The 14,115-nt window shown below is 34.0% G+C and overlaps 1 protein-coding gene across 4 annotated transcripts in view; it reads right to left on the bottom strand.

Annotated features, from left to right (window-relative positions):
* Nucleotides 1-890: 890 nt before the first annotated feature.
* LOC112624646 (UDP-glucuronosyltransferase 2A1) overlaps nt 891-14,115 on the bottom strand; it is a 63,259-nt gene continuing 50,034 nt past the window's right edge. For 2 of the 4 annotated variants that reach the window (XM_025385473.1, XM_025385472.1), the window contains 5 exons: nt 12,185-12,333; nt 8,784-8,915; nt 7,359-7,446; nt 6,680-6,899; nt 891-2,141 (listed from right to left, as the gene is read on the bottom strand). In XM_025385473.1, coding sequence (XP_025241258.1) covers nt 1,862-2,141; nt 6,680-6,899; nt 7,359-7,446; nt 8,784-8,915; nt 12,185-12,333 — 869 coding nt within the window. In that variant the 3' untranslated portion in view covers nt 891-1,861. The remainder of the gene's footprint in view (nt 2,142-6,679; nt 6,900-7,358; nt 7,447-8,783; nt 8,916-12,184; nt 12,334-14,115) is intronic. The other 2 variants (XM_025385474.1, XM_025385471.1) reach the window with 2 other exon arrangements.

Here is a 14,115-nt window from a genome sequence, read left to right as displayed (position 1 = left end):
TTCTCTTCAGACTTTAGTGATGGTGTTCTTGGATGTACAAAAAATTTAATTTCAGTGAAGTCTGATTTATCAATTTTAATTTGATTGCTTCTGCTTTTGGTGTCATATCTAAAAACCTTGCAAAATTCAGGGTTAGAAAGTTATACCCATATTCTTCCTGCTAAGAGTTTTATAGTTCTTGCTTCTACATTTGGATTTTTTTTTTAAATCATCTATTTTGAGTCCATTTTTATATATGGCTTGAGGTAAGGGGTTCAATTTTATTCTTTTGAATATTGATAAATCTGTTTGCCCACTGGTATTTGTTAAAGAGACTATTTTTTTCTTCATTGTATAGTTTTGCATTCTTGTCAAATATCAGTTGACTCTATGTTTGGCTATATTTCTAGATTTTACAAACTATTAAAATTGAGTGTATGCCTAGCTATATGCCTGCAGGTAATGCATGCTAGGTTTAATACCTAGGTGATGGGCTGATAGGTGCAGCAAACCACCATGGCACACGTTTACTATGTAAAAAACCTGCACATGCATCCTGGAACTTAAAATAATGTAAAATTGAAAAAAGAAAGAATGAAAGAAAGAATTTCAAAAATTTTACAAAGCCAGTGAATGTAATTTATCTTCTCAATTTCAAATATTGAAATTAACACTTTAGTTAGAAATGTCATTAAATTTATAAAGGATAAAGCAAAATCTTTAATATATTTATTAAATTAATGCAAAGCTGAATCAAGTAAAAGCATTTGCCTCCAACTAGTGCTTTCCATTGGTAAAAATTTATTATACCATATCCTTGGTCAAGCTCTTAGTCTTTTATATACACAGCATAACAATTAATTGATAAATTTAAATTTGTGGAAGATAAAGACAAAAATAATGCAATGACCTCAAATTCCAAGTAAGCATTTTTTATTTTTCGGCATAAAATTAAACTTTTGATTACAAATGGTGATTATATATTATGAACATTAGTGATTTTTAAACATAATTAATTGATATTTAATGTAATTATTTGAACACCTAACTAAAAATTTTATAAAATTACTATTTTCTAGATTTTTCTTTATTATATTCTCTAAATATGATCTGTTCACCTTCAACATATAACATAGAACTTTCTCCTTGAAATCAAAGAGTCAATTGATTTATTTATTAAAGACAGTATCCAAATCTTCCACTACAGCTTATATAAGAATATATGTTGAAGAAAGGCAGGCAAGTTACACTGTGATTTTCTGGATATGCTCAATGAAAATTTTGTAGACATTAAATAGGGATGCACATTACACTTAAAATTCATTCTCTAACTCCTGCAAAATTGAGCACGCAGAAGAGTTTATTTTTATTAAAACAAGGAAATCATTACCTTTCTCATAACACACTCCTGTCCTGTGGTGGCTCCCTGAATTATTTGGTATATGAAAACTTGTGAATTTGACTCTTCCTTACACCTATCAAATTCTATCTACACTGTATGCATTACCAGGATTCAGCATAATGTTAATCATTAATTAAGGTGAACTATAAAATAATTTGATACTATGAATAGAACATATTTAAAATTAGGTAGTATCCTTGTGCAGAAGAGTGAAAAGAAGAGGGTATAGTCAGCAGGGAAAGACAAAGGAGAAATAGAAGACTACAACTCACAAGTTAATGATAATCATGCCAAAATCTAGAGTTTATCAGTAGGCTTATTGCAAGTAGAGAAATAGAAAATTTGGAAACAGGATGGGAGATATGTTTTTGTTAAACTCCTTTTGGCTGGAATTAATAGGACTATAACATTCAGGATTTTGCCAAACTTATATATATATATAAATTTTATATATATAAAAAATTTCTTCTTTCTCTTGACCTATTCTCTTTTTTTCTTCTTTCCTATCTTACCAAATTTTTGACAGGAAAACAAACAACATTGTATGACCAAAAATATAGCCATTGTCACACAGACCAGCAAGAACCCGATTACATCCAAAGAGTGGTACTGGAACCAGGTGAGGTTGTGGGCAGCTGGGCGCAGGTGCTTGGCTCCTTTGTGGCGCATGACAAACTCGATCCAGAAGACTGCTCGATCCAGGGGCTTTACAAGTTGATCATGGTGAATTCTTGATAACCTCATAGCATTCTCTTTATAACTAGAAGACAAATAAATAGGCAGAAATTAGATAATTTTTGTTTTCATTTTCATTGAAGATAAACATGTGATACATATTTGCTATACAAGTTAAAGGCCGTAATTATGTTGAGCAAGAATATAATTTTTGCATGAACTTTGCTAGTGCATAGGATTTTAAGAGTTATGAAAGGGAAGATGTGGATGAAATATATTCTTAAAACAAGTATGATCAAATGTAGACATAAAAAAGTAGAGTAAGCCAGTTGTAAACATATATATCTAGCATAATTTTTCCAAAAGTAATTTTGATACTGTGTGAATTATACTGTGCAGGATGATTCCAAGACCAAGATAGTTCATAACCTAATATGGTGGGATAAAAATCATTGAACACATACATAAGCATATCTTCTAATGTCTGACTAGTTCATATGACAGACAAAGGACATTGGCAGTCAGCATTAGTGAGTCATTTGACAGTTCTAAGATGTTGGCACTGTGATAATTACTCTGTGGCACACATTTGTATGTTTCTGATAAAAAGGACAGTATCTGTATCTGTAACATGAAGACTGAACAAAACTACTCTAGTGATTTAAGAAGTGGCATATCCAAGTACCTGAACTTTGATGTTTCAATTGAAACATCTCCCTAGAATTAGAGCTCTTAATCAACTTGCCATCACAATAGCAATAGTCATAGAGATAACAGTTCTAATAGCTTCTCAAACAATATTGGATGGATATCTACATATTTAAAAGGCAAATTATGTCTTCACTTGCAGTTTCCCCAGTTGTTAAACCAAAGTTAGTAGGTTTCATTTTGGTTTGTGTCTGGAATAAAAGTTCCAGCCTGGAGTCATGAAGATGAGAGAAGGTAAAGGGTCTGTGTAGAGATGTCCTGGTGTTGGCACGACATTGTTAGGACTGGGGAATGGGGAATATGGTGATCATTTACAAGAGAACATGGTACACTAGATTAAGCAGCAAAAGTAGTTTACATGTGTTGAGTGTGTGTGTGTGTGTGTGTGTGTGTGTATCTAGTGAAAAAGAATATTCATACTTGCAACTGCATTGAACCTTAGGTAGGGTCAAGACAGTAATTTCACATGGATCATCCTAATATACTTTAGACAATAAATAAATTTGTACATGTGAATCAAAAAATAATAATAAGAAGAAAACATGTTTTCCTATAAATGATGTGGGACAAAGACCATACTCAAAAATTCATTATTTCATGTTTTATTATACACTAATGTTTTATGACTGATATGTTAAAATATTCTGAATAATTAGCTTATGATGGTCTATCTATTCAAATGTAATTGTTAATGTTTATTAATTGCTTTAATGAATAACAGAATGGAGTATAAACACATCCATATGTATACTCTAAACTGTACCCTGTGTTCCCAGAGGTAGTATTTGGTTTAGGGTTAAAGTGATGGTATTTTAAATTAAATAATTTTTAGGCATTTATTTAGAAATTTCTCACAGTATTTATAGTTCTTGTTTATTGCATCAATATTTTTGTCAATGAAATGAGTCAAAATCTAAAATATTTGAAGGTATTTACTTATAGCATAATATGAATGTTCATGGCCCATGACACAGCCCTCAGGAGGTCCTTAGCATATGTGCCCAAGGCTTTGGGGATGCAACTTGGTTTTTACATTTTAGGAAGGCATAAACATTAATCAAATACATTTAAGAAATACATCGGTTTGGTTTAGAAAAGTGGGACAACTTGAAGTGGAGGTGCATCCAGGCTACAGGTATATTTAAACATTTTCTGGTTGACAATTGGTTGAGTTTGTCTAAAGACCTGCGATCAAAGGGAAGGAATGCCTTGGTTAAGATAAAGGATTGCAAAGACCCAAGTCCTTATTTGCAGAAGGAGCCTTCAGGTAGTAGGCTTCAGAGAGAATAGGTTGTGAAATGTTTCTTATCAGACTTAAAGTCTGTGTTGATGCTAATGCCAGAGAGGTATACTGAGGCATGTTTGACCCTCACTTCCCATCATGGCCTAAAACAGACTCTAAGATTAAATTTAAAGGAGGCCTGGCTGAGGAGGAAGTCCATTCAGACAGTTGGGTGGGAGACTTAGAATTTTATTTTTGGTTTACAGTTTTCAAGTCAATAATAATATTTAACGATCATTTTAAGCATTAGAGTTAAAGAGAATCACAGACCGTACCTATGCTGATAATTAATAAAATGAACCATTGTCAGCCACTAACAATTTTGTAATAGTCTAATTGACTAGACACTGAAGTAACAAAAAGTTCATACTGAGTCTTGCAAGAGCTCCTAACCCACCACTTAGCTCCTGAATTATGATTTCTAAAATTATGACTTATACAACATGTATGTATTAATAAAAGTCAATTAATTTGAATGTGAATGGGAAGCAAAAGTGGACAACCAGGGCTGAGTCTTGGTATGAATCTAAACCAAGTATTGAATGTCTTTCTTTTCTGAAATAAGTACACTTGCCCCCGTGTCTAAAATGCCTGGCAAAGGACACTGAATAGATGTTTTTAAGCAGGTTAGTTCCATTAAGAAAAAGCACTAAATTCCATCCGAGTTTACCTTCTCCTCTACTTCCTGAATCTCAGCCTTCAGGAAAACTGAATGAAATGTTACATCTATTCTTCAAGCTTTGACTCTACATGAAAACAATTAAATCCAATACAACATAGAAGCAAGTTTAAGGCACCTACCCAAATTCAGAGCAAACACCAAGACCAAGAAAAAATAACAGCCTGATAACCACTTATATATATTGAAAAATAAATGAGAAACTAAAAATTCATTTAGGTATGGCATATAGTCCAAAGAAGAGGAGATTCAAAATATAATAATAGCAGGAGGGTAATGAATACACTATCAAAATTGAATTATAAAGCAAGAGGAAGTGATAAGGAGATAGGTGAGCTGATGAAATAAGTTGTCAAAAATGGCAGTCAGTTTGAAGAATTAATAAAGAAATTAGAAATAGCAAGCAATGCTCATGGTAAAAATAATAAATTTACTAATTTGTGAACTATTTGAGGCAATCTCAATGAATTAAGAATAGTAAAAATTGATTAGAACAATTAGGAAATAATAGAGGAAAACATACCAAAATATTTTATCATAGGGAGGACTAAACTGGTGGTCCAGAAGTAAATATAAAAAATGGAAATAAAAGGTATTCTAAGAAATAATACACAAAAGAATTAATTTCTGAAAAGAAAAACTGGATTTTTTTATGCTAGATTAACAGTGCTGTAAGGACACAGTGTAACTGAAGAAAAATATATAAAATAATTTATAAGAATACACCATAATTGAGTTTCTGATTTTTAAAAAGTAACAATTTCTTTTTCCAAATTGAAAAGAAAGCAAAATGATAAAATGGTCAGGCAGGACTCAGAAATCCTATAGCACAATTTAAACTGGAAGGCCGTGAGTGATATTTCCACAGGTCTGAAGGAAAGAAAGCAAGAGCTAAATATATTATATTCAGACAGAAGTCATTCTCATAACAAAGCAGTGAGAGAATATTGCTAAACATTGTCTCGGAGAATTCAATATCCAAGTCTTTATTGGAATAAAATTCCATGTGAGATAATCAGTCAAGAAATAAATCGTAAATATTTTAGAATAAATAATCTGTAATTCAGTGGTGAACACTGAGTCACTTAAAATATAGGAAAAAGACTAAATAAATGTGAGAAAAAATGACAAATATTGGTAAAGTAAAATTACAATGTAAGTAATACAAATTTGGAATGAAATAGAGATAAATTTCAAAGCAGGAGTTGAACTGTACATGGCTAATTTTAAAACATATCATCAAAAATAAAGACTCAAAATTACATATACATATATCATATTATTTCCTAGCTTTGATGAAATCTTTCAGAGAAAAAAAATAAGATACAAGTGTGTATATATATATATAGACATACATATTATATACTAAGCTATGTGTCTATATATAGCTCAATATATTTTATAGATTCATTTCAATCTAAAAGCTAAATCAGATAAAATTATACTTAAATTTTATTTAAAATATCACAGATAGTACCAATCAATATTTAAACAATTATTCATTACCCTATATATTTTCTCTCTGTGTGTATACATATACTAATGAAAGGTATAGAATGGTAAATACTCAGTGTTAATAGTTATTTCTGAATGATTATTAGTGGGTATATTATCATTTCAATTTTGTATTTACTGATTAGTTTATAATATGTACATACTTACTAATTAGTTTATAAAATTAAGCAGATTACCCAGAAAAAAATGAGAATGTATATAATCATAGCATTCTTTATTTTGAAAAAGATTGAAAGAATATTTGAAGTCTTAGGATTTTCTTTTTTTTCCAATTTCAGGAAATCACTTCAGCAGTTTGGCAAATAAAATAGTTTTTATATTGGACAGGTTACGGTTGTTATTGGAAAATAATTACAAAAGTATTAAAGAATGTACATTTTCTGGTATTATAAAAAACGTACTTAATGTTAGACAAGTCTTTAGGAGGCTTAGTACTTACAAAGGTTCATTAATGACTGTTCTCAAAGCGCTAAGCAAATCCACACTTGTCATTGTGTTTAGGTTCACTTCCACAGCTGCTCCTTTGGCCTTCATGTGAGCAATGTTATCAGGCTGATCAGCAAAAATGGGAACTCCCACCATAGGGACTCCGTGGTAAATAGCTTCATAGATCCCGTTAGTTCCACCATGAGTGATAAAAGCTTTGGTTTGGGGATGACCTGATTTGAGGATGGAGTGAGAAGTGGGTGTGTAATAATAACACATTAGCAGAATTTGAGAGACAGAAGGGGTCCAAAAGCTATAACATAACTCTCTAAAGAAGGATACATTTTCTACAAAAGCAGATCACAGAGGGCGTTGCCCTCTCAGAAAACTGTGATCCCAGGAAAAGCAGTAACTAACAGCATTTGCATTTTCTGGGAATATATTACTGAGGAGATGGTATCTGAACTGAAAATGAAACTTGAAGTGTAATTAATCTTAACTGAAAATGCTCTTTTGTGAAACAGAAAATATGAATCTATAAAATTAACCGCCAATTACGTAATTACATCTGCTTTAAAATTGGGTGTCAAAATTTTAAATTATTAAAAATTTATGGAATGTATTTGCTATTAAAGAGTTACTTAACTTGTCTATTGTCCCACTGTACAGCTTTTCTTTCCCAACATTCTTACCAAGAAGATCATTCTGGGGTATCCAATCATAGAGCTGAGTATTGTTTCCTAATGTGGCTGGTTTCTTTCCTACGTATCTCCACAAAACCTGTGGAAAATTGTGCTTTAATTTTGCAAGAAAAATACAATGAGGACATTTTAAGTTGGTAGAATTATTTAGAAATCATTTAGCCAGCTACGTGGAAGATGGCAATTATGTAAGCAGGAGTTTACAAACGTTGAGATATATAGCAGGACTGTTATATCTACCTTTTTGTAAAGTCTTGTACTAATAATCTATTAAGTATAGTATTATTGTTTTGATATTTATCACTTAAAAGCTTTTGGAAGTTATATTTTAAGTGAAGAAATAGAACATAAACAAGACCAGTTTAATCAATCACAACATGGAGGAGAAAAATCATGAAGCGTGTTATGTACTTTAACCAATACATAAATATAAAGAGTCCTAGGATGTTTCATGAATAGAAATATAAAAAAAATAGTAATGCAAAATTGTAGAGATAAAAATGAAGGTTAATTGAATAACATAAATCAGAAAATGCATGTTTTTGGACTATAATATTTGAATTTTAATTGTTTTTAGCTAGAGATTATTCAACTTAGAAAGACTAATTGAATCCAGACTTCTACTTCTAAACCAACTACATTTTGATAAGAGTTGTAATAAAACCTAGACATTTGAATTACATTTTTAGCATAATTTCTCCCTGCTTTGTGTATACACACTCTCTTTTCCTGGGCCATGGAGCTAACAAACTTCAGAAGTTTTGAAAGTAGTCAGTGGAGAACAAAAAAATTTCAAATAGTAAAAGTTCAGTGGGGGCTTAAAGTTTTCATCTCTATTCCATTAAAAATAAATGACTTCAGGCCAGGCGCGGTGGCTCAAGCCTGTAATCCCAGCACTTTGGGAGGCCGAGACGGGCGGATCACGAGGTCAGGAGATCAAGACCATCCTGGCTAACACGGTGAAACCCCGTCTCTGCTAAAAAATACAAAAAACTAGCCGGGCGAGGTGGCGGGCGCCTGTAGTCCCAGCTACTCGGGAGGCTGAGGCAGGAGAATGGCGTAAACTCGGGCGGCGGAGCTTGCAGTGAGCTGAGATCCGGCCACTGCACTCCAGCTTGGGCGACAGAGCGAGACTCCGTCTCAAAAATAAATAAATAAATAAATAAATAAATAAATAAATAAATAAATAACTTCAAAAAAGTATGCGTTCCCAAAATAATGCCAAGGCTCAGTAGGGAAATGATTCAATGTGCTAATGTACATAATTTTAATATATTACACAATTTTACTTACAACTGTTACTAATGGTACTCAGTGTATAATGAGTTTCAATTTTCATATGGAAAGAACGTTACTAGACGCACTGTGTCTCCCCTTAGTAAAAAGCTGTGTACCAGGATCCCAGGCTGTACTGACCTTCTGTGGAATCTGGGCAAGGGCTGAGGCAATAAGATTGGCCTTTTCTTCTGTAAGGTTTTTCACCATTGATCCCAGAGAAAACACCACAACACCATCTTTACCTGAGCTCTGGATAAATTCTTCCATTTCCTGCATACATAATATATTTTCTATTACAAAGGTGTAGCATCATAAGAAAAAATAAGTTTACTTACACATTTAAGTAGGTTAAATTAAGATGTATGCCAGAGAAATTATTAACATGGTCTGTCTTCTGACATGTAGAAAGATCTAGTTTCTTTTTTTTTTTTTTTTGACAGAGTCTCTCTCTGTCGCCCAGGCTGGAGCGCAGTGGCATGATCTCCGCTCACTGCAAACTCACCTCCCCAGTTCAAGTGATTCTCACACCTCAGCCTCCTGAGTAACTGGAATTATAGTGACATGCCACCGTGCCTGGCTAAGTTTTGTATTTTTAGTAGAGATGGGGTTTCACCACATTGGCCAGGCTGATCTCGAGCTCCTGACCTCCAGTGATCCACCTGTCTCGGCCTCCCAAAGTGCTGGAATTACAAGCATGAGCCACTGTACCCAGTCAGATCTAGTCTCCTTAAGAGGAAACATGTCTCTGAAATGTATAACTTAAATATAAAGTCAGTGATTACAAGTCCAAGCATGGAACCAAAACCATGACAGAAATGAACACTAAATAAGAGACAACCTTTCTCATGGTAACTGAAATTGCTACCCCCAAGGCTTAATTTAACCAACCAACAAGGTTGTTTGCAAACTCATAAAAACAGTTTTTGGAAGGAAGCCCAGTAAAGGGTACTGAGTTAGGCTTTTAAAATTATTAGCATGCCAGTTATATCTAATAAATTATTAATAAATTTACTGGTTTCTGTTAAGCATTCATGATCATTTTGTCAAGTTTATGCCTTCCTTGTTTAATAGGTCTAAGAAAAAATTTGTGTAAAATGTCATCTAATAGTAACATATTTTAGAACGAGACAACAAAGTGCATCTCCAACTATAATCACAATGATGCTTATGAGACAGTGTATCTCTTCTTCCTGATGTATAAGCTGCCATGAGTGTGCTGTTAGCTACGTGCCCTTAATTTGAGCCTTAAAGCAAAAGTAAAATATAAATTTCTCTGCCAATAAAATTCCCCAGGTCATTACTTATAGTTTTGCAAATTTGATGCTGCAAAATCTGAGATTAAGGCCTTTCACATCATAATCTATGTGAATGCTACTTTCTAGAGATGTATTCTGCATTCCATGTGCAAATATTTGTCATGATCACACTGGAATCACTGATGGATCAGTTTCTGACTAGCCAAATTATTAGGGGAGGGTAGTATCTTAAGTGAAAATAGACTGCCATTTTTGGCTTAATGTCAGGAGAATATTTCTGAAGTCCCAGGAATTGGTGCTTTACCATATTGGTTTAGTTTCCAAATAGGTATTCATTAATTAAAATAATACACACACACACACACAAAACATACACATACACACACATTCAAACCTACCATATTGATATGGATTTTTCACTTGACAGTCTCTTGTTACTTTTGTATTCTGTGTATCCAGTGATTGGTGTAATTATCATCAATATAATCCATGATTGGTATTGATATTTCCCAAAGCCTATATCAATATTTAAATTGATTGAATACGTAATGGTATAATGTCTGCTGTTGTAAAATATAACTGATTTGTCTTTGTGAAATTGTGAGAGCATATGTATTTGTGTGTGTTTGTGTAAAAAGTGGGTTTGGGAGGAAAAACATAATAGTGTGGCATGGGTTATTATCCAGTGACCTATGGATATGTCATGTATATTTCTGTGTCTTTATTTAGATATTGGTACATTATCTCCTATAATAAACATTCACTAGAGCTTGCCTGCAGTCATAATTTGACTGGCAAGAAAATCCTTAAATAAAATTTTCAGAATCCTGAAATAAAATTTTAAACTTAAATATGTCTTTTACCATAAACAGAAATTTAGTACTCTTATGGGAACCAGGAACTTTCTAAAAAGATTGTTTTTGTTTGTGTATGAACCAAATAAATAACAGCCTATTTCCTCACTCCCTATTGATAGTTAAATACGTTGTTCCTACCATGTGTACCTGTAGTCTATTTTGCTTCTCAACACTTTTTCTGTATAACATTTCTTATATTCCACATTTCTTCTCCGAAGACTTCATATTGTAGTATACAATTTCTTTTTCATGCCATAAAACCTGACACTATATTTATAAAGAACCAATACAATATTTGAGTCTCTTAGTTTTATAATAGTTACTTTATGCTGATGAATCTGAATCTATTTCTAAATGCTTTCTGCTTGGATTTACACTTTGTACTACTTAAATGATTTCTAGAAATTACTGAAAATGCTTTTGGTTCCTTAAAGTAAATAAGTCAAAAAGTAACTCACCATTGTTGACACAAAAGAGTTTTTCTTTTTCTTTTTTTTTTTTTTTTTTTTTTTTTACCAATTGTTTCCTGACAGTAGAAGTCACAACTATCTAATAAATTCACAAGATTAAAACCTAAGAGTCCTGCCTCATTTCATTGTCTTTCTTCAATAATGACTTCTTACTCACCAAGTTATGTGGAATTCACCCAAGAGTTTTCATGAAGACATCTTTATCTCTTAAGAAATTTGGCACATATACACCATGGAATACTATGCAGCCATAAAAAGGATGAGTTCATGTCTTTGTAGGGACATGGATGAAGCTGGAAACCATCATTTTCAGCAAACTATCGCAAGAACAGAAAACCAAATACCACATGTTCTCACTCATAGGTGGGAACTGAACAATGAGAACACTTGGACACAGGAAGGGAACATCACACACTGGGGCCTGTCATGGGGTGGAGGGAAGGGGGAGGGATAGCATTAGGAGATATACCTAATGTAAATGATGTGTTAATGGGTGCAGCACACCAACACGGCACTTGTGTACATATGTAACAAACCTGCACATTGTGCACATGTACCCTAGAACTTAAAGTATAATTAAAAAAGTGAAAAAAAAAGAAATTTGGTAAATATTCCTGTTCATAATGCTATGTGTCTTGTTAAGAAGACTATGGCAATCTTCTTAGTAATTTCTATGATCTGGTTTTCTATCTCCCCAGGTCCAGCATCAAGGTATAGACACACTGATATTTGTAACACACAACTTGAATCATTTTATTCTTCAGTTTAGATTATCAATGTAAAGTCCAAAACACCTAATATTACTTATAGGAGACCTCTATCATGAGGAAAATAGATGTGGAGCAGCAAACCGAAATGTCCAGCAAAATTTATTTGTTATTGAGGCTATAAATTTTAAAAGAAAATTAGGTATTTTATTATGAGGAGCATAAAGTCCTCCACTGTTGTAGACCTACCTTAGGTAAAGATTTGGCAGGCTTGCAGTGTAATCCTCCAACAAACTCAAAATTAGGTAAGTATGGACGAGGAAATTCAAAATCCCAATAAGTTCGGATTAACCAAATTTCAGCTTTCCCCATAGTCTCACACAAGGTAGTGGGTCTTCCTGGAGAAAGAAGTTGGATGGACAAAATTAGCTTGTATGTTTGCTGAAGGGAAAAAAACTATCAGTAATTTCCTGAAAGCTATTAAGAAAAAATTCAGTTAGGTCTTCTAGAATACATATCATGTTTATATATTAAGGAGAAGGAAAAATTAAAGAGGATGGAAGAAAGGAAAGAGGGAGGAAGAAAAAGAAGAACGAAAGGGAGGAAGGAAGGAAGAAAGGAAGGAGAGAGAAAAGAAGGAAGGAAGGAAGGAAGGAAGGAAGGAAGGAAGGAAGGAAGGAGAAAAGAAAGGAGGAAGGAAGGAAAGAAGGAAGGAAGGAAGGGGAAAAGGGAGGAAGGAAGGAAGGCAGGCAGGCAAGCAAGGAGGGAGAGAGAGACGAAAGCACGAAAAAGGGAGGAAAAAGGAAGAAAGAGGTAGAACTAAAGAGACAGAGGAAGAGAGAGAGAGGGAGGAATGGAGACAGGGAAGAAGAGAGGGAGTAGAGTGGGGCCTGAGAAAGGAAGGAAGGAGGGAGGATTTTTAGTTAGTGAAAAAGAAGTAATGTGTAAGTGTCATTTCACAATAATAAATCAACTAAAATTAAACTATAACTACAAATACTGATAAATTTAACATTCATATTCTCTCTTCAATTAAATGCCAGATAACTTTTTTCCCCAGGACACCATACTGGAGACACTGTTAGCATGCCTCTCCCACTTGAAAAGACAATATAATGAGTAGAGATTCACGCTCTGAATTTTTTTTACAAGAAGCAACACAGAAACTTAACAACAACAACAACAAAAAAGTAACCATAAACTCTTTGAAAAAAGTGGTGGGCAGCAGCCTATCCTGCGACCCACATGAAAAATTATGAGTCCCAAGAGTATGAGTGGGGAGAAACTGCCTGTGGGATATATACTCCCACTGGGAAACCTGGCCATCCAGAACATGGGGAAATGCCTTAACCATACCCAGTACTGGAGCTGCTTCAGTGAGCAGTGGGAAATAGATGTGAAATAGCAGCATCTGGACGTGGTTTGTGTGCACTCTCAGACTCCAGCAGGAACAGAGAAAAGTCACTCCTAATCCTACATCACAAGGGACCTTGCGGAAGTCTGCCAACTAACTCAGGTTGTGGTCACAGGTTGAGAGAAACTCCCAAGTGAGAATCACAATACAGTCTTGAGTGGGGACAAACTCCCTTTGGTCAGAATTGAGGAATGAGTAAGAAGTGTGCTATGGCCACAGCCACAGGGGATGGACACCCCTGCTTCAGAGGAGCATGGCCTGAAAGCAACAGTTTATATCTCAGTGGGTGTGTTAGGCCATTCTCTTATTCCTATAAAGAAATACTTGAAACTGAGTAATTTATTTTTTTAAAAAAAAAGAGGTTTAATTGGCTTATGGTCCCATAGGCTGTATAGGAAGCATAGTGGTTTCTGCTTCTGGAGAGGCCTCAGGAAGCTTCTAATCATGGCAGAAGGCAACGGAGCAGCAGGTTGTTTTGCATGATGGGAGCAGGAGCAAGAGAGAGAGTGAGTGCAAAGGTGATATACACTTAAAAAAAAAAAAAAAAAAAAAAAAGGCAGACCTCATGATAACTCACTCACTATCACAAGAACAGTACTAAGGGAGGATGGTGCTAAACCATTCATGGATACTCTATCCCCATGATCCAATCCTCTCCAACCAGGCTCCACTTCCAACATTAGGGATTACAATTTGACATAAGATTTGGGCAGAGACACAGATCCAAACCATATCAGTGGGGAAGGCTTATGACCTGGGGCATTTT

The sequence above is a fragment of the Theropithecus gelada genome, chromosome 5 (genome assembly GCF_003255815.1).
Source record: "Theropithecus gelada isolate Dixy chromosome 5, Tgel_1.0, whole genome shotgun sequence".
In the NCBI taxonomy this organism is placed as follows: domain Eukaryota; kingdom Metazoa; phylum Chordata; class Mammalia; order Primates; family Cercopithecidae; genus Theropithecus; species Theropithecus gelada.
The sequence above is the reverse complement of the archived record's forward strand: the minus strand, read 5'-3'. Positions and strand labels throughout refer to the sequence as shown.